This window comes from Carya illinoinensis, chromosome 11 (genome assembly GCF_018687715.1).
Source record: "Carya illinoinensis cultivar Pawnee chromosome 11, C.illinoinensisPawnee_v1, whole genome shotgun sequence".
Classification (NCBI taxonomy): domain Eukaryota; kingdom Viridiplantae; phylum Streptophyta; class Magnoliopsida; order Fagales; family Juglandaceae; genus Carya; species Carya illinoinensis.
In genome coordinates, this window is record NC_056762.1 from 25,609,693 (window position 1) to 25,635,815 (window position 26,123).

Sequence of the window (26,123 nt, forward strand, 5' to 3'; positions counted from 1 at the left end):
CCATTTGAATTTTATTTAAGCTGAAAATAAGAAGAAAGAAATAATACTCAAAAGTAAATTAAAAGAAAAATAGATTATAAAAAATAGACTATATATGTGAGGAAATATTGTCCCATTAAATCATAGTTATAAAATTAAGCATAAACATGATATCAATCAATTAAAAATCACAACTCGTATTTATGTTTATTAACCATTTTTCCATCTAAAATCAATAATAGTGTCATGAAGAATTTAAAATACATTGGTTTTAAATAGCTAAAACATGCAATATTTCAGCTCAATCATAATCTTTTTGTCTTGCTTGTTTGCCATCATGCATTCCCTGTTGAAATGAGCGAGGTTAGCCTCTAAGCTCTTGTCCTCCCTTTTCTTCACAATGAGGAGATATGCAGTAGACCTCCTTCTCTTTCTACTCGCCATAAATTGGGTCAGAAATTGCCTACCCAACTCCTCAAAGCTATCTATAGGAGCTTTGAACCATCCCTGCGAGGCTCCTTTCAAGATTAAAGGGAATGCCCAACATGCGATCTCTCTAGAAAAACCATTGAGTGTCATATGAGTTTTGAATGATTCTAGATGTTTGATAGGATCTTGGGATCCATTGTACATCTCAACCTGTGGAACGTGAACTTTGGTAGGAGTGATATTGCCACTTTGCGCTATATGGTATGTTAGTATTGGTGTGCAACTAGTCAACAGACGAAGATGCGCTTATCATCCAGGCAATTTCCTCATATTTGTCCATCAGGTTACATAGATCATGGTGCATTTTTCTCTTCTCATCATTGTGATTGTGGGGCTTGCCTGTACTCTATGACTCTGCCGATCAATATGGCTTGGCGCAGCGTCTTCCTACAAGGTGACATTCCTATGCTTCAGGGGTTCATTCTTGCACCAGAGAGGCTCCATTTCTACTATAATTCTTCTCGACCTTTCTTCCATTTCTGCTAGTCTTTCCTCCATGTTTATATAAAGTGTTTCCTGGTCTCAATCTGCATGAGAGTGTGTTGTCATAGGCGTGCAAAAGAGAAAAAATGTTTGAGTTAGAAATAGTTTGAGTTAAAATATTTTATAGGATTTTAGAAAATAAAAGAAAAAAATTAAATATAGATATTATAAAGTTAAAATATTATTTTTATTTTTTAATTTAAAAAAATTGAATGATTTTTTATGTTTTATTTAAAATTTTAGAAAAATTATAATATTTAAGTAATGATTAAATAAAAAAATTAAATATTTGAAATTAAAAATATTTATATTTATAATATTTAGATATTAAAATGAAATAAGATGGGATGAGTTTTGGCATTCTCTATCCAAACCGGGCCTGAAGATAACATTGACTCAATTTGGCGCGCAATTACAAAACCTCGGTGAAGCTTTGGTATAGCAATGGAGAAGGACGGAGGAGAAAGATCGAGCTTTGTGGTCGGTCTGATCGAGAACAGAGCTAAAGAAGTATGCTATAGTCATTGGCCTGTCTGATTATCGGAGTTCCTTTTTCCCCGAGAAAATGCAGCAATTTTTTTTGGCGACCGAAAGCCCAAACACTTTCTCAAAAATCATTCTAACACCTGTATTTTGTCTTAGTTGATAAAAATTACGTCTGCGCCATATTTGAATTTATCTAATATAATATTTACAAATTATATTCTATATTCCTTTTCTTCATCTTTCTCAGTGACCAAACGGTCACTTTTACTGCTGCTTGAAATTTTTTTCAACGTTTTATACTTCAAGTTCCTGCGGCTTCATGGATTAGATTTGAGCTTATACTTTTAATTTTTGGTCGAAAGGTCACAACTCGATCTTAAAGATGGTTGTCATGAAGTGTGGTTGATGACAACCATGGCTAACTGCTTCCGAGAAATATGTTTTTAGTCCTGAAATTCACGACTTAAATTTTTTGTGAATAAATGTGTTGCCACACGGAGTCCCCTGTTTGAAGTTGAGGACTGAAACTTGAAGAAGAGTGTGCTATTTTTTCTTTCTTCTTTTTTAAAGACGTGTTATGTTGGGAAGCTGATTAAATTTCTTGAACATGTTTTTTTTTTTTTTTCTCTTAATGTTCAGCGATTTGTAGGAAAAAGCTACCTGATGCATCAATTAGCTTAGTAAGAGGAATTAACAAACCTTAACAGTTATGAATTTAACCTGCTATTTAAGGCTTCTAACATTGTACCATATTCTGGAGAAGGCGCTGGATTGTGTGTTTAATTGTATTGAGTATGCCACAGTGAAACATGCTGAAGGACCTTGGGTTTATACTTTTTAAGGAAGTCTCTTCCAAATATTATGGATTGCGAAAGGAAATGGAATCATGGTTTTGCTACTAACATGGTTATGAAAAGAGTCATTAAAACTTATATCTGTGGGCTCGAGTTCATTGTTGATCCCAAATTAACACTACTCTACAAATGTTATAATTGTGTCAGCTCAAGTTTGGTTTTGATGACTAATGATATTCATAATGTGTAACTGACACCAATTGCACGCACAGGTTGGAGTTGCTGCTTTCGACTTGAGGTTGGCTTCACTGCATCTATCTCAATTTATTGAAACTAGCAGCTCGTATCAGAACACAAAAACTTTGCTGCATTTCTATGATCCATTGGTTATCATTGTTACTCCAAACAAGCTGGCACCAGATGGTATGGTTGGAGTTTCGGACTTGGTGGATAGATTTTATGCTACAGTGAAGAAGGTGATTATCCCTAATGTTTACAATGACAGCTCTGTGTGTGTGTGTGTGTGTTGCATGCACGCTCACTTGGACAACCAGCTCCATATCTGTCTTTTTTTTTTGTGATTTTCTTTTGTTCACAAATTAATACCATGCACTGCCTTTTTAGGTTGTAATGGCCCGTGGTTGCTTTGATGATACTAAGGTTATACTAGATACTTACTCTTCACTTATTTTTAAAATTTTGGGTGCTGATACTTGCATCTATTTGGTGGTAAATGTGGTTTTTGGCTCCAGGGCGCTGTGCTGATTAAAAATCTAGCTGCCAAGGAGCCTTCTGCACTTGGTTTGGATAGTTATTACAAGCAGTATTATCTCTGTTTGGCTGCTGCTGCCGCTACTATTAAGTGGTACTTTCATGACTTGAGACTAGTATAATTTTTGCAAAAGCTAAAACATGAAGGAGGATATTTTAATCGTGAATAGAGCTAATTCCTTGAGTAACTTGAGACCAGAGGTTTGATGACCATCTCAATGGTCTAGAAAAGTCATTTACATGCTAGTGCTATGATGTGGAGGGTCTTGGAGAAACGAAAAATATTTCTATTTAAATATGGACAACTAGTCAACTCAGTCTAAATAATATCTATTTTTAGTTCAATTGCGTAGACAAGAGAGGAGATTTAACTTTGAGAGATTAAGCTGGGCCTTCATATTGTTTCTTTTATTTCTTTTCTCGTTGGGTAACATCTTTAGTCATGTTCTGTTCCTCCTCCATGGGGGCTCTTTAGAGTTATCATCCTTTGATTTCATTAATTCACTATCTCTTTACGAGTAGTTTCTTTTGAAATTTTATCTCTTCATATGCTAGTTCTAATTTTTGACTTGTGCATCCCATAGTTTGGTACGACTTTTCATCTGCTAAGTTGCTCGATGTGATCTATTGTTAGGTATCTGAAGTTTGCTTGAATATTTGAATAGAACATGTACTTTTATTGCTATGATATTTGCTACCTTGATAAGTATTTTGCTTATAAAATAATATTCCAACTGCCTCATCCACAGGATAGAAGCAGAAAAGGGGCTTATTATTACAAACCGCTCATTATCGGTATGTGTTTAATGATGCATGTTCTGTATCTTCCTGGTATAATTGTAAGTTGCAATATTTGCTTTCTCTACCATCAGCATATCCCTAGCTCCTACTAAAGAATGATATAGACTAGATGCCAGAATATGAGGACTGCCTTTAGGCACCGGGGCCCGGGGGAATCAGAGAGAGAGCACTAGGGGCTGTTTTTTCTTTGATGTTATAATGTCACTTCAATAAAATTGCTTGTTTTAATTTGCCCTTGCTATGTTGAAGATTAATCCATTGACAGTCACAGTTGCTATGTGTTTTCATTATGTTGACACCTGCTAATATATGTCATATCGATACACTAAGGTTGTTTATGAGAAGTCTACGAAAAAATTCTGATAATTACCTGCTTCTTGTACTCTTTGTAATTTTTCTTGCATGTGGAAATGGCTCCCTAAAAAGGTTATTACCCTTTAGAGCTTTACATTCATTTGATATGTAATTGTGGCCCCCTAATATTTGCTCTTAGAAATGAATAGCTCAAATGCATAACTTCTGTCTTCCTTCCACAGAACTTTCATCCATTTGCTTTTATAGTTTGAGCTGTTTTTAGTTTTATGCAGGATCCTAATCTTGAATTTTTATTACACAATTATCTCTTTCCCAGGTTACCTTTAATGGATCATTTGACCACATGAACATTGACGCTACCAGGTATGATTAACTTCGTTCTTAATGAAGTCAGATACTAATAACCTGTCCTACATATTCAATCAGGTTTAGATAGTGGTAACTCCCATCAATGTTACATTTGTTTAGTGTATATATGAATCAGATTTATTCTACAGTATATAGTCACGAAATCTTACAGCTGAATTTTGGTGGCAGTGTCCAAAATTTGGAAATTATTGAGCCACTTTACTCAAGCCTTTGGGGCACAAGCAACAAAAAGCAAAGTCTATTCCACATGCTAAAGACAACAAAAACAATTGGAGGGTAGGGACTAAATTATAGAAAAGAAGAGTGAATACTTTATATAATGAAGTAGGAACTTGTGCATGGAAAAGGGGGTTTATGCTTCTTTTCTTTTCTTTTTTTGCCTTTTTTGTTATCAATGTAAGTTTGTAATTTCCGATTGTTTGGTTTTCTTCTCCAGGACTAGACTTCTTCGTGCCAATATTTTGCAGCCTTTAAAAGATATTGAAACTATCAATGCTCGCCTTGACTGTCTGGTTAGTTTCAAATGCAGAATTATCATATATCTTTGTTGAAGCTATTTTAATTTTGGTCCATCAAATTCTCCTCAAACTTATGAACCTTCAAAATTCTCTTATGATCCTTTCTCTTAGGGTTCCCTTTTCTTCTTTTTCTTTGTGAGATCTCCAATATATCATCCTTTGGTATATATCACAAATTTCCATGTACTCTGTATTAGTTACCTTTTGAAAAAGGTGTGTATATGAATTAAACAGTGCTACTTCTTTCCAACTATCATCTATTTTTAAATTAGGTTATTGTCAATTATGTTCCTAACTGAGTAGGTAAGACTTTTTCTGTGTTTTATATATAATATATATATATATATATATTTGAGAAATTCTGTGTTTTATATTTCTGTACCTATTATGGTTTAGTTTTTGTAATTGTTCGTGCAATATATGGAAATGGTGGTTACATTTTTGCAGGGTGGAGAGCTTTGACAGTAGTAACAAGGCTCATGGCTAAGCTTGGGTAGTAGGTGGACATGCCATATAAATTGTTTTGTAATGGTTTTGAATATGAACATTCAAGCCTGGGAAATTTATCCACTGCTTTTGCATGACTTTGAAGCATATGCATCTCAGAATTCAGTACCTTTTAAGTATGCATGTCAAAATAGCATTGATATAACTTGCGATTTTTAATCTTTTAACTCAAAGGTGAGACCTTGGCTATGGTTCAATTTCTACATGGAATGCCGATTCTTGCTTGAAACATGAAATTCTACTTCAACTTTGTAGCATGCAAAGAGACATGCTAAATTTAACTAAACGTTGGGGTTGGCAGAGACCACGTTTGGATCTATTTAGGTAGACATTGTGTAACAACCCGACGCAATAATTCTAAGGTTGGAATATTGATAATTTTTATTGAATATAAATTATATTTAATGAGCCATATTGGATAAGTCCACGGGTGATAAATTATTGAGGTTGATTAGGAGTTTTAATTAAGCTCAATAACTAGGTTAAATCTCATTTATTATTTATTGAACGAGTTAGACTCCTTTTAGAATTCAAAGATCGGTCATTAGAAATTTATTTCAATTTAAAATCATCACTGATTGAAGTCCCATACGCAGTCTCAGTCATTGCCAATCCTACATTGAATGAACTACTATATCATATTTTTAAATTCAAACTCTTTTCTTGAATGATCGCAACCAAGTCCAACTCGAATTTGAACTCGTCGGCATCCTCTCCCAAATCTCTCTATAAATATCTCCATTTCATGTGTTATTTGGCCAAAAAAAAAAAAAACTATAAACCTTCGTAAGTACAGCATCCAAACCCAAGATACCCAGTCCAGCACCGTGCGTGTCCTACGTTCACCACACCAATAGCTGACTGCCTCATTCCTCTCACAACATCCTTCACATTTTCTCTCTCCTTCTAGTTCACGTGATCGGTTTCATGCCAGAAACATTGGATTAATGCTGCGAGGTAAGTAGCTTGATCATAAATTAGGATTAACATATATTAGCTAGTTATATATATTATTATTAAAGCCAATTCTTTGAAAGCCAGTATTTACGTACAATGCATGTCATGATATTTGCAAACATATCATTCATCATGTTTCATTTCGCATATTAGTTATGTATGTATTATGCATCTCGCGTTGCATAAGACATGTAAGTTTTCATAAGGTCAAGTGCAAGATAAGATCAAAACAGTATAATCAGATGGCCATTTAGATGCATGGTATCAATGCAGTTTCAGGATAGATGTGTATGCCACAGACTCAAGCATGGTCCACCATAGTATGCCATAATACTATTAGCGACTCTCCTTGCAGCCGTGGGAAATGGGGCCGGTGCACAACCTCGCACACATGGTTAAGTGTGTTGACCAGTTAGATCAGTCAATTAATTCAGATAAAGCAGTCATGCATAGCATAAGCATCAATATGAGAAATCATGATTTTAAGTTCTCAGCATGAAATATTTTATGAAAAACCTTATGTTAAGTATGTTTACAGTATGATGGGTCTCGTATTGAGTTATTGACTTATTTTAGTTATTTTATGTATTTAAACCACCTTAAGTTAGAATATTTATGAAGGTAGAACTGCAAGATGGGACTTAATCCACGGAGGCGTAACAGTGGCCTAGATCATGTACACAGATGTTAAGTTATGGTTTTATAGCATAGACTTCGAGAAATTTTAATAAACTTTTCCGCCCAATTTCATTTATGATTTCAGTATCTTAATACAAAACGACTCTATTTATTATAAGAAATCTTTGTACTTGGTGCTTCATTTAGAAAAAATATATTTTCAAGTCAGGTTCAGTAGTAGCACTCTAGCTCCTATGATTTTCTAAAACAGAAAGTGTCTTTCTTTTCTGTGGGGAGCCGGGTGTTACACATTGAGATGAGTACAAGATGTTAACATTATAATAAAATTTGAACAAAAGAATTGCAAGCCTTGCAATACATTTATCCTAGGAATATTTTAAATTGTCTTGTATACGCAGGCTGAAGTTCACCTATTTCAAATTCATCTTTTAGGTTAATAAAAGTTTATCTTGATAATAATCTCCAATCTTTTCCCAAGGACCTATTCTTTGTTATTTATTTTTTAGATCATATTTGATTACTTAAACCATCTCAGTGTTCTTTCTTTCGAAATTTTAACACATTCACTCTGTTGGGCTTATGAAAGATATATCTTCCATGAAGTCAGCTTACTTGACAAAGTAGTGATTTGAAGCACTTGGGGCTGGCTGTAAAGTCCTTTCTGACATCTAGCTCTTTTTGGAGCTGCTGTATACTTATCTAGACCCATGAAAGCACATACACCATAAACGGGTTTATTTTATGCTTGCACTGTGAGAGCGGTTGTAAAATATTGTGTTGTATCCATATCATCATTCTCTATTTTTTTTTTTTTTTTTTTTTTTAAGCTAACTAACCTTGGCTGTGTTATACTATTGCCCTCATTCAATTTCGTTAGTTGCTTTTAAATTAGCTGGCACAAAAATCACATATTGATGATATATTGAATATTTTATAGTCTCAAAAGTTTCTAAATTTTATTTTTGTGAGGTTTGCAACCATCTCATGATCATCTATTTAATTTGTGAGTTAGAAATGCAGTTGACAACATTATGTTTTGGATCCATCATATTTCTCATCAATTGTTTGATTTTAGGATGAGCTGATGAGCAATGAACAGCTATTTTTTGGACTATCTCAGGTTCTGCGTAAATTTCCAAAAGAGACTGGTGAGCAAATCATAAAGCAAGGGATTTCATAACTCTTTTTAGTGAAGTCATTCATCAGGAAGTTAATACATCTCTTCCTATTAAATATGTTCTTCCCTTCATTCAGATAGAGTACTATGTCACTTCTGCTTTAAGCCAAAGAAAATTACAAATGAGGTCTTGGGTGTTGATTATGCTAGAAAGAGCCAAATCTTAATCTCAAGCATTATTCTCCTTAAAACTGCTTTGGATGCGCTACCTTTACTCTCAAAGGTAAATATGCTTGGTTGCAATATGCCATGTGATTTTTACTGGACTCAAATATGTCTTGAAATGTCAGCTTGTTTCATAAATCAGGTGCTTAAGGATGCGAAAAGTTTTCTTCTTGCAAACATTTACAAGTCGGTATGTGAAAATGAGAAATATGCATCAATTAAAAAGAGGTATATTGAAGGTTTCCTGCTGCGCTTGTCTTGAGTTTCATTTGTTAAAAAATTGCTGAGCAGAATATTCCAAGTTTAGCCTGAGGGATTTGAGCAACCAGCAATTACTCTCAATCATATATGTTAGAAAAAAATTCAGAATGATGCATTTTTGCATCTGCGTGAAAAGTTTTATTTCTCATACATCATGTATCTTCTATTGAGAAGTAAAACTACATTGGTTTTTTGGTTCCTTCTATACACCATACAAAATTCTTTTGTTCTGCCTCTAACATTAGATATTGCCTTCCTTTCCCTGGCATCTTTTAGTCTCTTTCGGCTGTAACTATCTCCTGATTTCTTTTGCAGTCGACATTCTTTTCAGCTAGCAGTGATATACAACTGATACTAACTAAGCTTTTTTTTCCCCTTTCTGAACATTGACTCAATATTATGATGGTGTCTCTATTATTGTGAAACTCTTGTGTTGCGTATTTTTCATACAAATGTTGGAGGAATTTGCTCCAGACTCAAGCCAGTTCAAGAAATTTGCTTAATCTCTTGATATAATTTCTGATTTCATGTTTTATGCTGAAACTGGACTACCATTTAATTGCATGTGGAAAATGATGAAGGATAAGTGGAATGGCCATCTCAGCCAGGCTAGCTTGAAGATGCTTGCTTGGCCTAGGTTCATTTGGTCTGAGTGGTCCAGATTACTAGAATGAACTTCGTGCGAAGCTCAGGCTGTGCTTGTCTGAGCCCAAATCTAGCTTGGACAAAGTGGAAATAATATTCCATGATATATGTATATATGTACTAACTTTTATTTAACTTTCAACTTATTGGCCCTTGATCCAACTCCGTAGGTAAGCAAATTTCTTGGTTTTTTAGAATTGAATATCCTCTCTTTTAGCTGCCATTGCCAGTAATAGGCCAACCAGAACACTAGGGGCTATGCTTGGGCTGTAACAAGTTTATTTTTTTAATATTGTGGGCTAAACTTGGACATGCCTTACTTTGGCTCAGCAGTCAGCACTGCCAGCTTACGGGACGATGTGTGAGTGGTCTCAGCCTTGATTACTCAGACCAAAATTACATAATAATGAAAGTAGTGGTGCTGATGGTAATTGGTGACGGTTGGGGTGTGAAAGAAACTTGATATTTGTTTCAATCATGCCGCCAGTTTTATTATGTTTATGATACCCCATAAATGCCCATGTTCAAATATTCTCAATTAGCTGTATTGTTTCAGGATTGGAGAGGTTATTGATGAAGATGTGCTACATGCACGGGTTCCATTTGTTGCTCGCACACAGCAGTGTTTTGCTGTCAAGGCTGGAATTGATGGGCTTTTGGATTTAGCAAGGAGGTCCTTTTGTGATACTAGTGAAGGTTTCGTACGACATATAGAATTCAGTTTCTTTGTCTTCCTTCTTTTATGTGTGTCACTGCGGTGTAAGGCAACCTGAAACCTATTTAATATTGAATTGACAGCCATTCATAATCTTGCAAACAAGTATCGTGAAGATTTCAAATTGCCCAATTTGAAACTTCCCTTTAACAATAGGCAAGGGTTCTACTATAGCATTCCACAGAAGGATGTTCAAGGAAAGCTTCCTAGCAAGTTCATTCAGGTTGGGAATAGGATATTAGCTCTTGTACTTTATTATTAATGAGGATATTATTTATGAGGATTCTCCTTATTTCTGAACATTATATACTGGTGAGACTTAAATCAGGTCTTGAAACATGGCAACAATATACATTGCTCAACTCTGGAACTTGCTTCTGTGAGTATTATGATCATTTCAGCATTACTGTATTCTAACTTTAATTTATTCCTTATATTGATTTAGTGGTCTGAGATTATAGGAATTATCTATCAGTGCCTCACATGACAATTGTACTATTTTTCAAGCCATCAGATGTGATCTTAATAACACCACCCACTTATTCATTAGAGTTACAAATAATCTTAGTAACACCTCCCACATATTCATTAGAGTTCTATATGTAATGCTGTTGCAGTTGAAAAGGTAAAATGGAGAAAGAGAAGATAAAATTAGAAAATTGAATTTAGGAGAACTAAATAAAAGAGAAATATATCTGCCATCGTCAGTAACTTTTTTGGTTAGGTCAAGACATGGGAAGAGGAAACTTTCCTTTTCATGACCCAATCAAGGGAATCCAAAGAGAAACCCAAGCTCCTGGTCCTCACTCCACTGTTGTATTATTTATACTAGTCTTTAAAAATACAATTACAAAGATTTCCTCCATTCTAATAAAAGAAAACATAGAATGTATTAACTCTTAACACTCCCCATCAAGCTATCGCAAAGATACCTCACATGCCAAGCTTGCTCAAGGTTGTGTGAACATTGATACTTCCCTCGTCAGAATGTCCTCAGCTGTCCTATTGTCACATAAAGTGTACAAATTAAGCCAGAATGCAATTTCTCCCAAATCTCAATATGCTTGGTTCTATCATGTTGAAATAAGCACTATTAATCTCTGCTTTGTTATTATAGTGAATATCACAAAGTATTTATTGTTGTACCCAATTTCTTTGAACTACATTATCAACTATAGTAATTTGCTTACTCTATTCGCAAAGCTCTAAATTCAGTTTTCTCACTTGATCTAGCTACAATGTAATGTTGTTTACTTCCCCAGGTCACTAGATTTCCTGGCTACTAAAGTGCAATATTCTAAAGTAGACCTTTTATCTAAAATTGATTCAGCCCAATCAGCACCTATATAAAATCCTACTCACATGTAATTATGTTAAAAAACAACAATCCTTTACCAGGTGAGGACTTCAGTTAATGAAGAATCCAATTAACTTTTACCCTATGAGACTCACCATACTTGGTGCATTGGCAGTTTCTAGACGAGTGTGAGAAACATCTGGACAATGTCTTCTTTAACCTGCCTGCCTCACCATTTGCCAAGTTAAACTCTAGGACAGGCAGAACATCTGTGTTTAGTTTCTTCTCCAAGTCTCCGTTCCATTTACATGTAAAATGCATTCTTTACAAGTGGCCAACCCAAATTTGCTCTAAGAGAATAAAACTCAAATTGATTTCGGTTTAATAAAGGGGCAAATGCCTCCTTATGGTCAATTCCACAAGTTGTTGTAAAGCCCTTGGCCACCAATCTAGCCTTGTGTCGTTGCATACAATTATTTGCCTTATGCTTCAATTGTAAACACTTATTTGCAGCCGCCTTTTTCTCTTTAGGCAATTTAACATTATCCCATACGTACTTTTGTAAAGTGCCTTCATCTCCTCTTGTATTGCTTGCCTCCATTTTGGATCAGTAAGTGCATCTTGAAAATTTTTAGGAATAGATGTAGAAGATAATTGAGATGTAAAGAAATGATAAGAGGGTCAAAGATATTGACAGAAAACAAAGTAACAAAGTTCAGTAGTGGATGCTGAGTGCAAGATATAAGATTATAATGAGAATAAAGAAGAATAATGAGAATAAAGAAGAATAATAATATAGCCGTCAAGGAAGCGAAACCCTAACTTTGGGTTCTCACTCCACTGATGTATTATTTGTACTAGTCTCATGAAATTTAATTATAGGAAGACCTTCAAGCAAATAATATAAATAATGTAATGATTCCTCAGCAGTTGTTGAGTGTGGAGTTTTTGTAATATTTAATTGGTCTCACAACTCATGCCATAGGCAAATTTTATATGATTCTAGTGTTGCGTATTGATCTTTAGTGAAAGTGAGGTGATATTAGCTTGTAGTCGATAATGATATGTTCAAATTCGCCATGGATTCCTAAGCTTGACCTTGAACTTAAATTGGTAGTTGCAATCTTTCATAATACAATTTGAGATACAACCACGACAATTTCTTGGGGATGGATATTGGAAAAGAAAATAACTTCTCAACAGGATGCTTATTACATACCAGCCAAATGACAGAAACATGCCCTTTCACATTGTAGCATGTCATTGATATTTGATCTTGGGCACTTTTATATTGTCAGTAACCTAGAAGATGTTTTATTTTAAACTTCTGTCGATAGGTTGGTTAGTATTAGCTAATGCAGATTAAATTAAAAATAGGTATTGAATATAATGAAATTTGAGCATCATTATTTGTAACAATCCAAGGAAAGCTAAAGCCAAACCGTGCCCATATTCCAAAAGAAATAGTCAAGGTTACAATTGGGGCCATTTGGAATCTTTATAAAAGGAAAAACTTCTCCTTCCCAAGCCATGTGGGATCCTATTCACAATCTTCCCATACTCAATCTGGGGTATTCCAATCTCCCTCCTAAAATCTCTGACATCCTTGTCAAGCTATTCCATTATAGGTGACATAATTCAAGTCCCACACTTCTGCTTGTATTGCCTTTGATACCATTTATAATGGCCCAACGAAAGCTCAAGTCATATTTGAGCCCATACACCAAAAGGATTAGTCAAGGTTACTATTTGAGTCGCTTAAAATCATTACAAGGGGCAAGAACTTCTCATTTCCAAGTAATGTGAGATCCCATTCATTACCTTCCTATTCTTAATCTGGAATATTACACTGTTGGCCTACTTATCGTTGTTGTGATCAACATGATAAATTAACTGTATTATGCTATTCCATTATGCTGTTAGTATATCACTATGTTATAAATCGGTCATAAATTGATGAACCTGGATGGCTATTGATAAATATTCATACTTTGATCCATTCAATGAAATTTGCAGTTGAATGTTAGAAATAAGTCTGCAGCTGCAGAGTGCTATATACGAACAGAAGTTTGCCTGGAAGGTTGTCCTAAATTTGCTGATCCGTTTACAGCTTCTATAGATTTTTTTTTGTTTTCATGATTTCCTTGAATCTCTTTTCCCTCCTAATTAGGTGTTTCTCTTGTATGCCTATTGTGTACTTGGGCTAAGCCTTTGCACTGTTCAATAAAAGTTCCTATTACTTTTATAAAAATAAAAAATAAAAAATAAAAAAAATAAAAAAAATAAAAAAAATTGCTGATCAGTTTAGTACATCTTCTGTATTTTAAGGTTCATGAGTTGACTTTTTTCCATTTTCTTTCTATTGTGAATCATACATGAAAGTGCTCAAAAATTGAAATCATGAAGCCTGAATTTTCATATTTACAACTAAGTAATAACCATTTGCTGAGTGACAACATATGGGAAATGAACTGTAATCAGATTTAGCTGCAAACTTGTCATTCAGTGTACAGGTGCCTTGGGTTGAAGGGGAAAGGTGTTAGTGTTTAAAGGTTAGAGATAATCATAAGCTATCTAAAACCATCAATTACATTAGGGTTTTCTCATTTTAGTGTAACATTATTGAAGGCCATGATAGATTTAATGCATATCTCTAGATTGATTGTGGTATAAGTTTTCCAAAGCTTTTCATAGCTAATTTTTCATAAGCCCAGGCAACTTATGGATACCATTTCATATGCAGGAAATTTTTTAGATTGTTCTTACCTGTTTTCATATCTGATGCATAAATTCAACTATCAAAAAATTTAAAAAAAAAAAAAAACCTACTAAAAAAAATATCTGATGCATAAATTCACCTATCAAAAATTTTTTTTAAAAAACCTACTAAAAAAAATATCTGATGCATAAATTCATATACTTGTTACTTTTCATATTTATAATGCTATATATGAATTTTTTGTGTTAACATCTTTTTACCGATTAAAAAAATTGTGTTAACGCTTTGAAATTAATGCTATTAGCATCATACATTTTCACCGCTAGGTGTTTCTCGTGAATAAGGAGAAGATGGTGGCGGCTCTTAAGGATTTCCATTTCAAAACCTTGTATCATTGATGTTTGCTCACTTTTTTTTTCTTTTTCTGATTTTCAGGGCTTACTCTATTTTCTTCTTCTTGCTATGTGTTTCTCATTATATGCCCATTGTAATTGGGCAACATGTTTTTTGATCCTTAATAAAGTTCCACTTATTAAACAAAATATTGCATTTGCATTGCGAATACCTAAGAAGGCTTAGTACTATTAAATGCTGATTCTTGGATCCATTGCTCTCTGAAAACTTAGAATAAAAATTTTACCGTTGGCATTTATGGATCCAAAAGATTTGAAGATTTGGGTGAATGACTATGCAAAATATTTAGATGTCTGTACCTTTATTTTTTTGAAGTTCATTATGCCCTTGATACATTACTATAGGTTTCAGGTGTTTTATGCTTTGTAGATACATGTTTAGTTTATGGTAATGTTGTACGACATGCAGCACTTTTAGATGCCATACGGGAGGATGTCTCTTTGCTCACTCTACTTGCAGAGGTATTATGCCTGTTAGATATGATTGTCAACTCATTTGCTCATACAATATCCACTAAGCCTGTTGATCGATATACTAGACCAGAATTCACAGGTAAGTTATTTGGTATGTTCTGGCATAGTCTCTGGTGACTCTTAGAAGAGCAATTAGGAATATGCCTAATCATGTCAAACTTCTGCCAGATAATGGCCCAATGGCAATTGATGCTGGAAGGCATCCCATCCTGGAAAGCATACATAATGACTTCATCGTATGTTCTTTTTCATCTTTGGTGATTTGATTGCTGTATCATACTCTTTGTCATCTGTAGGAAGTCTTTTTCTTTTTCCAACTCAATTTCTATTGAAATTATTTAGTATCATTATTTATTTATTTTCAGCCCAACAATCTCTTTCTCTCAGAAGCATCAAATATGGTGATTATAATGGGCCCAAACATGTAAGAAAAAGCTCTCATTAAAGTTGTTCTTTGCACAGATACAGAATTTTTCGTGCATCATGTATTTTCCTTGAGAATATTTTTACATGTCCTTTTTAAAGAATGCGGAAACCTTCAAATAAAATAAAGAAATAAAAAACTGTAAAAAAATCCCAACTTCATTATTTGGTTACCAGTAGAGGACATGAGTTTTCAACAGCGTGGATGCAGGTTTAAATCCCAGGATGGTTAATTACACATGCAGAATCTATAACATTACACACCAATGAAACCAAATGTGTACCAACTACCTACATGCAAGTAGCAGTACCTCAGGTATGGGAAACAAGATTAACCAAGCAACGAAATAAAAAATTACCTAAGAATCCCCAAAAATATGTTTTGTCTTGAGATATGTACCCTTGTAATTTTCTTATGGAGCATTTGAGTTTAAAAAGCTTAAAGAAGCCTTAGAGCATGCATTTTGTAATTATATGGTAGTTGGCATCAATTTGTTGCTATTTGGAAGACACAGATTGTTATGAATTGTCTAATCTACATTCTCAAATACATCTGATACTTCATTGCAAATATGTTTTGGATAACCTATACTGCACTTGTAATAATTGAGGTGAATGTGATTTTTTCAGAGTAGGCTTATATGTTGAACACCTATTCAGAGTGTAATCCATAGAGATGCTCATTTTAAACATTTCTTCTGCATGTAGTCCTTTCATCTTTGATTGTATTATTATGATTTCATTTTCTGAGTTCCAATGCCCCCAAATAATGTGTTCTTATATATATCTCAAGTTTAATATGTATTATTTCCTTCAGGAGTGGAAAGAGCACTTATCTTCAACAAGTGTGTCTTATAGTTATTCTTGCTCAGATTGGTTGCTATGTTCCTGCTCACTTCTCAACTTTAAGGGTGGTTGATCGTATATTTACAAGGATGGGTGCAGTGGATAATCTCGAATCGAACTCCAGTACAGTATGATTTCACTTACAGTGTCAAGAGCTCTATACTTTATTATATACTATGGGAATTAGTGGCATATAAGTTGATATTATTAACTGAGGATCATAGAGAGAAAAATCATGTCTTGTGCTATTTGAATGTTACAGTTCATGACAGAGATGAAAGAGACAGCTTTTGTAACACAGAATGTCTCTGAAAGGTAATATCCTATATGATGTTTATACCATTAGAATGTGCAATAGTTTCTGTAAATATCTTTTTATTGGGGACAGGAGTCTGATTGTAATGGATGAGCTTGGGAGGGCTACTTCTTCCTCTGATGGATTTGCAATTGCATGGAGCTGCTGCGAGTATCTATTACCACAGAAAGCGTAAACTGTTTCCTGCTTCACCAATTACCATGTTTTTTATGAATTTTGAAAATTAGAAATTAGTATCTAATTTCCACTATTTAAAAAATGCCAAAATGTAGTTATGCAATCAAGGATCACAGAGCTAGTCTCTTGGACATGGCGTGTATGAAATATTATTATAACAAATATCTTTCTTGTAACCAGAGTATATAGTAGAGAACATTAGAAGCTGTTAGGGCAGGAAAAATTGCTACAGGCAAGAATGTGTTCAACCTTAATATTTGTAAAGATAACGCATATTTATCTTCTCCCCCTGCACTCATTAACATTTTGAATTAAAGTGTTGTCTTCTCGTCTTTAGGTATACTATATTTGCTACTCATATGGAGAATCTATCAGAATTAGCAACCATCTATCCAAACGTGAAAATTCTTCACTTTCAGGTTGACATTAGAAACAACCGTCTAGATTTCAAGGTTGAGGAACAAATTTCTTTTGCTTTAATATTTGCTTGTTTAACTTTTTTTTTCCCTGAATAAAATATCTTATTTACTTACTCAGCATCAACTCAAGGACGGTCCAAGACGTGTACCACACTATGGCATATTGTTGGCAGAAGTGGCAGGTTTACCAAGCTCAGTTATTGAAACAGCCAGAAGCATCACATACCGGATCACTGAAAAGGTGACCCCGAATCCCAATAAGGATAATATTTTTTTCTAAAGTCCAAAGTTCTTTCTTTACATTAATGCCTTAAAAAAAATGAAGAAATAGTGAAACTTAAGGCAGAAAACTTTTAGAAGAGTCCAAGGTAGATAACATGCAGACAAGTAAGAAAGAAGCAAGAGCAGCTACTAATCTGAATCCATCTGTTGGTTCAGTATACATTTTTTAGGAAAATGTGCAGTCGATTGATCCATCTCTAGTCCTAGTTTGTCCATGAAGGTCCTAAACAAAAGGGATCAACTGCGCTGAAGTGTTTCCTTTATAAAAGCTCTACGGACAGATATTATGCAAAATCTCAAATTCTTATAAGGGTCTTCGTATGCCAGTGTGAACATTGAGGCCCAAAGCACCCTGATTTTTTCATCTAAATCACAAGATCTTGGTAAAGTACATGTGCTCCTTGACTGAATTTATCACGTGTAGTCTGTAACGTTCAACTTTCTTAAGCCTTAATCATGAGTTCAAATTTAAAAGAGCTACCATTTATGCAAAGCAGCTCAGATTTCTTAAACAGAAATGGAGATTTGGTAAATTTTAGCTATATATAACATTAACAAAGGTAGTGTATTAGATACTTATTTAGTAACTATTTATCATCGATATTGGCTTTCAGATTTGTACATTTTTTATAGATGTTTTTATTATTATTTGCTTTTAACTCCTTGATTGTGGGCTTTTCTGGTTTTAGGCTTTCAAACTTGTGACCATATTATTCATCTGCCATTAGTAAAAAAATCGTGTACGAAACCAGTGCCCTTTTTTATAAGTACTAAAATTTCACTAAAAAGCGCAAAAGGTGTAACCTAAGTATAACAAAAGTTTAAATGATTTGTGCAAGCCCCGCACAAACTCTTTGAAAGAAAGTAAGATTCACTTGAAAAAAATCCACTTTTTTATAGTGAGTACCACTTTTTTTTAAATGATTGCATGAGACTTGTAAGCTCTAGGCTTTTATCTAACGTTACTATAACAAGAGGGACCTCTATCTAGTCTAGAAAGAGAACAAGATAAAAGAAAAACATGAAAAATTAAAATTAAGCCCATAAAAGTCTATGGAAGCTGTCCAGATCAGGAAGAGACTATTAAAAAAATTATAATAATTTTTGAGCTCCTTCATCACCCCTTAACGGTCCTCACAACCTCTATTGTTCATTTCCACCAAATACACCATATGAGGCAAGTAGGAACCATTTTTTCCTTTAGATGTTGAAATTGAAATCATTTCACTGCCTATCTTCTTTTCACTCGATATGATTTACCGCATGATCTTTTGTGATTGCAAGTATAGAAAGATCTTCATGAACTTCGGTAACCTGTTATATAAAACAACTTCCAATGTCTAGGAAGTGAAGAGGATGGAAATAAACTACATGCAGTATCATCCAGTCCAGATGGCTTACCGTGTTGCTCAACGGCTGATATGCTTAAAGTACTCCAGCCAAGACGAGGACTCAATTAGACAAGCATTGCAGGATCTTAAAGAGCAGTATGCCGATGGAAGTATAGGGCTTGCTATAAAGCACAATTCCGTCTTATGATATTTACTGGGTACGTTATAATTGAAAGCCAGAGTGATTTGAAGAATAAATATAACTAGTTCTACAGTTTGACCGGGAGGGGGAATCCCCATGATCTTGCAGAAGGGTCATGATTTCCATGAAATAACAGAGAGCTGAACGTACGTCCTTGGTGGATGCAACAAAGCCACAAGGAAGTTTATGTTCTTTTGCTTCTCTTACGTGCCTGACTGAATTTTGGCACAAGTTGAAGCGGAAATGGTCACCATGATTAAATGCCGATGTAGGCGGACCCATTATCTCACATTGGTATTTTCCATTTGCATAGGGATTTTACATTTTGTATTGATTTGCATTTCAAGGAAGAAAAGAGGGTAGGTGTTAGTTATATTCGTTTAACATTTGTTAAGAGAAATTGCATCCAGGGTTTATCATATCTGGACACATTCAGCCATGATAAATTGCATCCACAGTTTATTAAATCAGGCCTCAATTCACCTCGACACCTTCCCAACACCCCCATACTCTTCGTTCCTTGTGCACACAAACACACACCTAGTTGAAACATTTCCACTTAAATCGCATTTTTAACACGGAAACAGAACACGGGATTCTTTTGCCTTTGTTCTATTACAGTGTTTTGATCCGTGTACGTAATTAGGAAAATGATATGTTGCCGTCCTAAACGTACTGTTCAAAGTCACTAATAGTTCATTTGTGTGTTTTTTTACAATATTTTGCATATCTTTTTTAATATTTAAATAAAAACAAACGCACTAACGTTAACTTTGAGCGATATGTCTAAGAGGGCAGACTAGCAACGCCCATATACAGCACAGCTCTTTACCAACCCATGTGGTGAACGACATAGTCCCGTAGCGTAACACCCTTGGCTTGGGAAGGCCCGTTTAATTAACTTTTCCGACTCAATTGTGAAATAAGAAATTTAGAGAACATATTTAATCACACCAAATTAACTAATATTAAATGTTAGAATCGTAAAGTTTTACATTTAAAATTTCAAACCAACATATTTCAATTGGTCATGAAATGTTCCTAATTTTCAAATTTTAATTACCTAGAGTTCTTAATCAAACTCTATGGTCTAGAGTGTGAAAATGTTAGACATATAACAGACCATGCAACATTTATAATTTTATAGCTGTCAAAGTAAATTTATTAGAAAGTATTAAATACTTAATAAATATTATAAGCTTTATTTTACGTATCTATGTCTCTCATTCTAGGTGTTAGAGTTTGATCAAAAACTGTAAAATATCTATATAGTCGAGTACGAAAAGCGAAGTACATGGTGACTGTGGCGGTGATGGGACGCTGAGAGATGTGGCACGGGTGAGGAAGAGAAATAGGACGAAGGAGAGGCCAAAAGAATAGGGGCATGACGGAAGTACAATTATGCTTTTGAGAGAGTAATTGTTTCGAGGGAGAGAAGCAATAAAGAAAGAAGGTTAAAGTAGGGGAAGGAGTTCTTGAGTGACTGGTAAATAAGTGAAAAATGATGGACACGATCATATGTCCTTATTGGACAACACCAGATAAAAGTTTGATGCTGATAGAGGAGTGCTATTACAAGGAAAATGAGAGATATACCATATTTTTTATAACTCTTACATAACTATCTTTTAAATTATCGGCATTTTTATAAACTAATTTATCAAAATAACTTCACTTCACGTAAATACGTTCAATTGGATAAAAGAATGTATAACTATTGTTTCACTCTCAGTGATAATCAACGGAGAGCCTTGTGAGTTCTTTAACCCCTCTGGAGGTTTAAGATGAGGGGATCTTATCTCCCCTTTTCTGTTCATAATTGGTGGTGAAGTACTTTCTAGACCAATCACTAAAGAGGAACGACTCGGAAAAATTATGGGTATTAACATAAGCAAAAATGCCCCTTATCTCACTCGCTTTCTTTTTGCAGATGATTTAGTTCTTTTTTGATCAACATTCATTCTGAATGCACAATCCTTCCTTAGGTGTCTTAGCTTATACTCCTCCTAGTCAAGGCAAAAGATTAACTCAGGAAAATCCTCCATCCAATTCAGCAACAATTCTTCTCTCTCCACAATCAGAGCTATTAAAGAGATCTTAAACTTTAAAGCTTCCTCAACTATGATCAAATACCTAGGTCTTCCTCTTAGTTTTGATGCCCCAACAGCAATGCCTTCAAAGGCATAGGGGATAAAATCCAAGCAAAATTAACTGGGTGGAAGTCCCAAGCAAGCATAATAACACTGATTAGGTTAGTAGCTAAATTCATCCTTGCTTACACAATGTCTTGTATATGGATTCCAAAGAACATATCAACAAGCATTGATAAAGTTTTCATTAAGTTCTGGGGGGGAGTTTGATCCCAAAAAGTCCCACAACTTTACTCGTAAGTTTTGATCTGTAAGCCTAAGTCTATGAGGGGCTCAGTTGTGAAAAATGATGACAATGAATTGAAAAATAATATCAAACGAGAAAAACAAACATGCAATTACACACGACACAAGATGTACGTGGTTCGGCAAATTGCCTACGTCCACGGGAGCTGCAGAGGATTTTATTATTGAGGAATATCACATTACAAGATGGATCTCAACACTGTACATCCACAGTATTCACTCGTACGGCCAAATGATGCAAAACATCATATATATAGTTACACGGCAGAAAACCCTAAAAAATGCATGTTCGATCGGCGTGTTGAGCACGCCTCAAGCGAACTTCCCTTCCGCATCCTACTCGAGCTCATTGTCGAGCTGACATCGAGCGTTCAACTCTGCCTGATTTCGCTCGAGCGAAAGCTTCCTGCTCGAGCTCACTGTCGAGCTAACATTGAGCGTTCGACTCTGCCTGAATTCGCTCGAGCGGCCAATGCCTCCGCTTGAGCGGTGTGGACCAGACTCTACAGTACTCAACAATTCTCCCACTTGGAGACTGGTACACTCGCTGTATTGCCGTCTTCCTCAAACATGATATCCTACACCTCTACAACTCACTGCTCCTGTCTTCATGCTAGAAGACCAACTGAAGTTGCGCACAACTTCAGTTTCTCAAGCGTAACACCCTTTGTCAACATCTCAGCAGGGTTCTTGCTTCCACAAATCTTCTTAAGTAACAACTGTCCGTCATCTAACAATGACCGTATGAAGTGATACCTAATCTGAATGTGCTTGGTTCTAGAATGGAATGCTAGATTCTTGGCAAGGAATATGGCACTCTGACTATCACTGTAGAGAGTGCCTTTCTAATTCTTCTTACCCAATTCCTTCAAGAAGCCCTATAGCCATACCATCTCCTTTGCAGCCTCTGACACTGCAATATACTCAGCTTCTGTTGTAGACAAAGAAACTGTTTTCTGTAGATTAGAACCCCATGACACTGCAGTACCACCAAGTGTATAAATAAAGCTCGTGGTACTCTTCCTGCTATCAATATCTCCAGCTAAATCAGCATCAACATAGCCCTGCACCTCTAAGCTCTCTCTAAAGAAACATAAACAGGTTTTTGAGGAACCCTTTAGGTACCTCAAAATCCACTTCATTGTTTCCCAATGTTGCTTTCCTGGGTTACTCATGTATCTACTCACAACTTCCACTGCATGGGTAATATCCGGTCTTGTACAAACCATAGCATACATAAGTGAACCAATAGCTGAGGCATAAGGAACCTTACTCATGTAATCTTGTTCCTCCTTTGACTCTAGTGACTGATTCTTGCTGAGTCTGAAGTGACTTCCCAAGGGTGTGCCAACTGGTTTGGCCTTGTCCATATTGAACCTGCTGAGTACCTTTTCACATACTCAGCCTGTGAGAGTCTCAACGTACCTCTGACTCTATCTCTGACAATTCTCATGCCAAGGATTTGCTTTGCAGCTCCCAAATCCTTTATTGCAAAGTGCTCTGACATTTGCTTCTTCAGATTATTAATCTCATCAATACTGGCCCCTGCAATCAGCATGTCATCCACATACAACAATAAAATAATGTAAGAATTTTCAAAATGCCTGACATAGCAATAGTGATCTGCCTGACATCTAATGTACCCCGCACTGTGCATGAAGTTGTCAAATTTCTTGTACCACTATCTAGGAGCTTGTTTCAGTCCATACAAGCTCTTCTTCAGTCTGCAAACTGAACCTTCCTTTCCCTGTACCACAAACCCCTCAGGCTGGTGCATGTAGATGTCTTCTTCAAGGTCTCCATGAAGAAAAGCTGTCTTCACATCTAACTGCTCAAGAAATAGATCTTCAGTAGCAACTATAGCCAGTACCATCCTGATAGTTGTGATCTTCACCACAGGAGAAAAGATCTCAGAGTAATCAATACCCAGCTTCTGCTAAAAGTCTTTTACAACAAGTCTAGCCTTGTACCTCTTACTGCCATCATGCTCAGTTTTCATCCGGTACACTCACTTGTTGTGTAATGCCTTCTTCCTTGATGGAAGTTCTGTCAACTCCCATGTCCGATTCCCTAACAAAGAATCCATCTCATCTTTCATGGCCAGCTCCCACTTGCTAGAATTTCCATCTTGCAAGGTTTCTTTGTAACTCTGTGGTTCTCCACCATCTGTCAACAAAATGTAATTCAAAGTACATGAGAAACGCTGTGGAGGAGGTATAGTCCTAACTGACCTATGAATTGGAACTGTAGGAGTGGACGGTTTTGAAACTACTTGCAGAATAATAGGAATGGGTGCACTGGACCCACTCTCCCCGTCACTCACATCTCTACACTGCACTGTGACCTCTGGTAATTCATCCAATCTCACAAACTCGGACTCCTGAGGAGCTACTGTAGAAGCTGTACTAGACTTATCCTTGTACATAATTTTCTTATTGAAACTCACATTCCTGCTTCTTATGATTTTCCGACCCTGATCATCCCAAAAATGATAGCCAAATGCTTCGTCTCTATAGCCAATGAAATAACATTTCTTTGATTTAGCCTCAAGCTTACTACGAGCATCAGAATTAATAAGCCCATAAGAAAGACAACCAAAAGTTTTAAGGTGAGAAAATTTAACCTATTTTCCGCTCCTCAGGCAATCCACAATCCAGTGGAACTAATGGCCCTCTGTTTATCAAGTAAACGGCAATGCTAACTACATCTGCCCAGAAAGTGGGTAGTAGTCCAGTGTGCAACCTCATGCTTCTAGCACACTCATTGATGGTTCTGTTCATACGCTCAGCAACTCCATTTTGTTATGGTGTCCCACGAATGGTCTTCTCCATTCTGATACCCAGAGTTGCACAATACTCCTTGAACCCACCATCAACATACTCACCACCATTGTCAGACCTCAAACATTTCAGTTTCAGGCTTGTCTCTGTCTCAACCATGGCTTTCCAGATTTTGAAAACATTAAACACGTCAGATTTATGCTTCAAAAAATAAACCCATACCTTCCTACTATGGTCATCAATGAACATAACGTAGTAGCGAGAACCTCCAAGAGATGCCACTAGGGAAGGACCCCACACATCTGTGTGCACAAGATCAAGTCTTCCTGTCTTAGGCGTCCTGCCACTTTTCAAGAAGCTGACCTTCTTTTGTTTCCCCATAATGCAACTCCCACACATACTAAGATCAACTGACTTCAGCTCTGGTAGCTTGCCTCTAGACAGAAGTTCTTTCATACCCTTCTGACTCATATGGCCAAGCCTGCAATGCCACAAATCTGCTGTGCTCTCTGCAACGATAGTAGCAATAGTGTCAATCAAACCAATAGTCATATATAGTGTACCAATTTTCTTATCCCGAGCTAGTACCAATGCCCCTTTTGTGACCTTCTAGGTGCTATCTGAGAACACCACTGAATGACCACACTCATCGAGCTGCCCAATAGAAATGAAGTTCTTCTTCAACTTAGGAATGTGCCTGACCTTTTGCAAGGTCCATTTGTTCTTGCCAGGGAGTGCAATATCAATGTCTCCCATCCCCACTAAGTTCAAAGCCTCATCATTAGCCAAATACACCTTCCCAAAATCACCTACAACATAGTTTCGCATTAGCTCCCGTTGAGAAGATGTATGGAAGGAAGCCCCTGAATCCAGTATCCAGTCATCAACTGGACTGTGAACTGTAAGCAATAGTGCATCCTGTACTTCTTCAGTTACCACATTAGCACTATCATTCTTCATCTTCTTAGGGTTTTTGCAGTTCTTCTTTATGTGGCCAGCTTTGCCACAATTCCAGTAAGTTGCCTGCTGACCAGGCCTCTACTTGCTCTTGCCCCTGTACTTTGATTTTGATTTTCCTCTGTTTGAGTTCCTGTCATGTGATCTCCCTCGAGAATCAACATTTAGGGCTGAACTCAAACCCGAGGTCTCGCCTAAATCTTTCCTGCGCACCTCCTCAGCCAAAATCAAATCACGAATATCATCATATTTCAGTTTAGTTTTACCAGCAGAATTACTAATAGCCATTGTCATGGCTTCCCAACTATTTGGCAGTGAAGCCAATAGTATCAGTGCACGTATCTCATCATCAAATTTAATTTCAACAGACGACAATTGATTTGTGATAGTATTAAAATCATTCAGATGTTGTGCAACAGAAGTACCATCTGTCATTTTCAAATTGAATAACTTTTTCATCAGATGTACCTTGTTATTCACTGACGGCTTTTCATACATACCTGACAAAGCCACCATGAGATCTGCAGTCGTCTTCTCCTTGATGACGTTGTGTGCAACGGATCTCGACAGGGTTAATCGAATAACCCCCAGAACCTGTCGATCCAATGGATTCCAATTAGCATCATCCATCTTCTCCAGTTGCTTCCCCAATAGTGGAAGATGAAGTTTCTTCCCATAGAGGTAGTCATCTATCTGCATCCTCCAGTATCCAAAATCCGTGCCATCAAACTTCTCGATCCCCGATACCTTCAAATCATCTCCAGCCATCCTTTTTCCTCAGACCCTAACCTTGGCTCTTGATACCAATTGTTGTGAAAAATGATGACAATGAATTGAAAAATAATATCAAACGAGAAAAACAAACATGCAATCACACACGACACAAGATGTATGTGGTTCGGCAAATTGCCTACGTCCATGGGAGCTGCAGAGGATTTTATTATTGAGGAATATCACACTACAAGATAGATCTCAACACTGTACATCCACAATATTCACTCGTACGGCCATATGATGCAA

The 26,123-nt window shown here is 35.9% G+C and overlaps 1 protein-coding gene across 3 annotated transcripts; it reads left to right on the forward strand.

Annotated features, from left to right (window-relative positions):
• The first annotated feature begins 1,319 nt into the window (after positions 1–1,319).
• LOC122280642 (DNA mismatch repair protein MSH4) lies at positions 1,320–19,416 on the forward strand. Of its 3 annotated transcripts, XM_043091619.1 has the most exons (25): positions 1,320–1,461; positions 2,504–2,707; positions 2,856–2,891; positions 2,984–3,096; positions 3,752–3,797; positions 4,435–4,481; positions 4,656–4,763; positions 4,924–4,999; positions 8,184–8,256; positions 8,363–8,508; positions 8,593–8,678; positions 9,913–10,052; positions 10,155–10,294; positions 10,400–10,450; positions 13,385–13,448; positions 14,910–15,053; positions 15,143–15,210; positions 15,340–15,398; positions 16,215–16,371; positions 16,506–16,558; positions 16,632–16,730; positions 17,074–17,188; positions 17,274–17,396; positions 18,782–18,986; positions 19,079–19,416. In XM_043091619.1, exons 1-24 carry the CDS (start codon positions 1,396–1,398, stop codon positions 18,974–18,976), a joined length of 2,409 nt encoding a protein of 802 aa, XP_042947553.1. In that variant the 5' UTR covers positions 1,320–1,395; the 3' UTR covers positions 18,977–18,986; positions 19,079–19,416. The 3 variants fall into 3 exon arrangements, with proteins under 3 accessions (XP_042947553.1, XP_042947552.1, XP_042947554.1); XM_043091618.1 differs by having other exon boundaries at positions 18,782–19,416; XM_043091620.1 differs by having other exon boundaries at positions 17,074–17,155; positions 18,782–19,416.
• Positions 19,417–26,123: the final 6,707 nt, after the last annotated feature.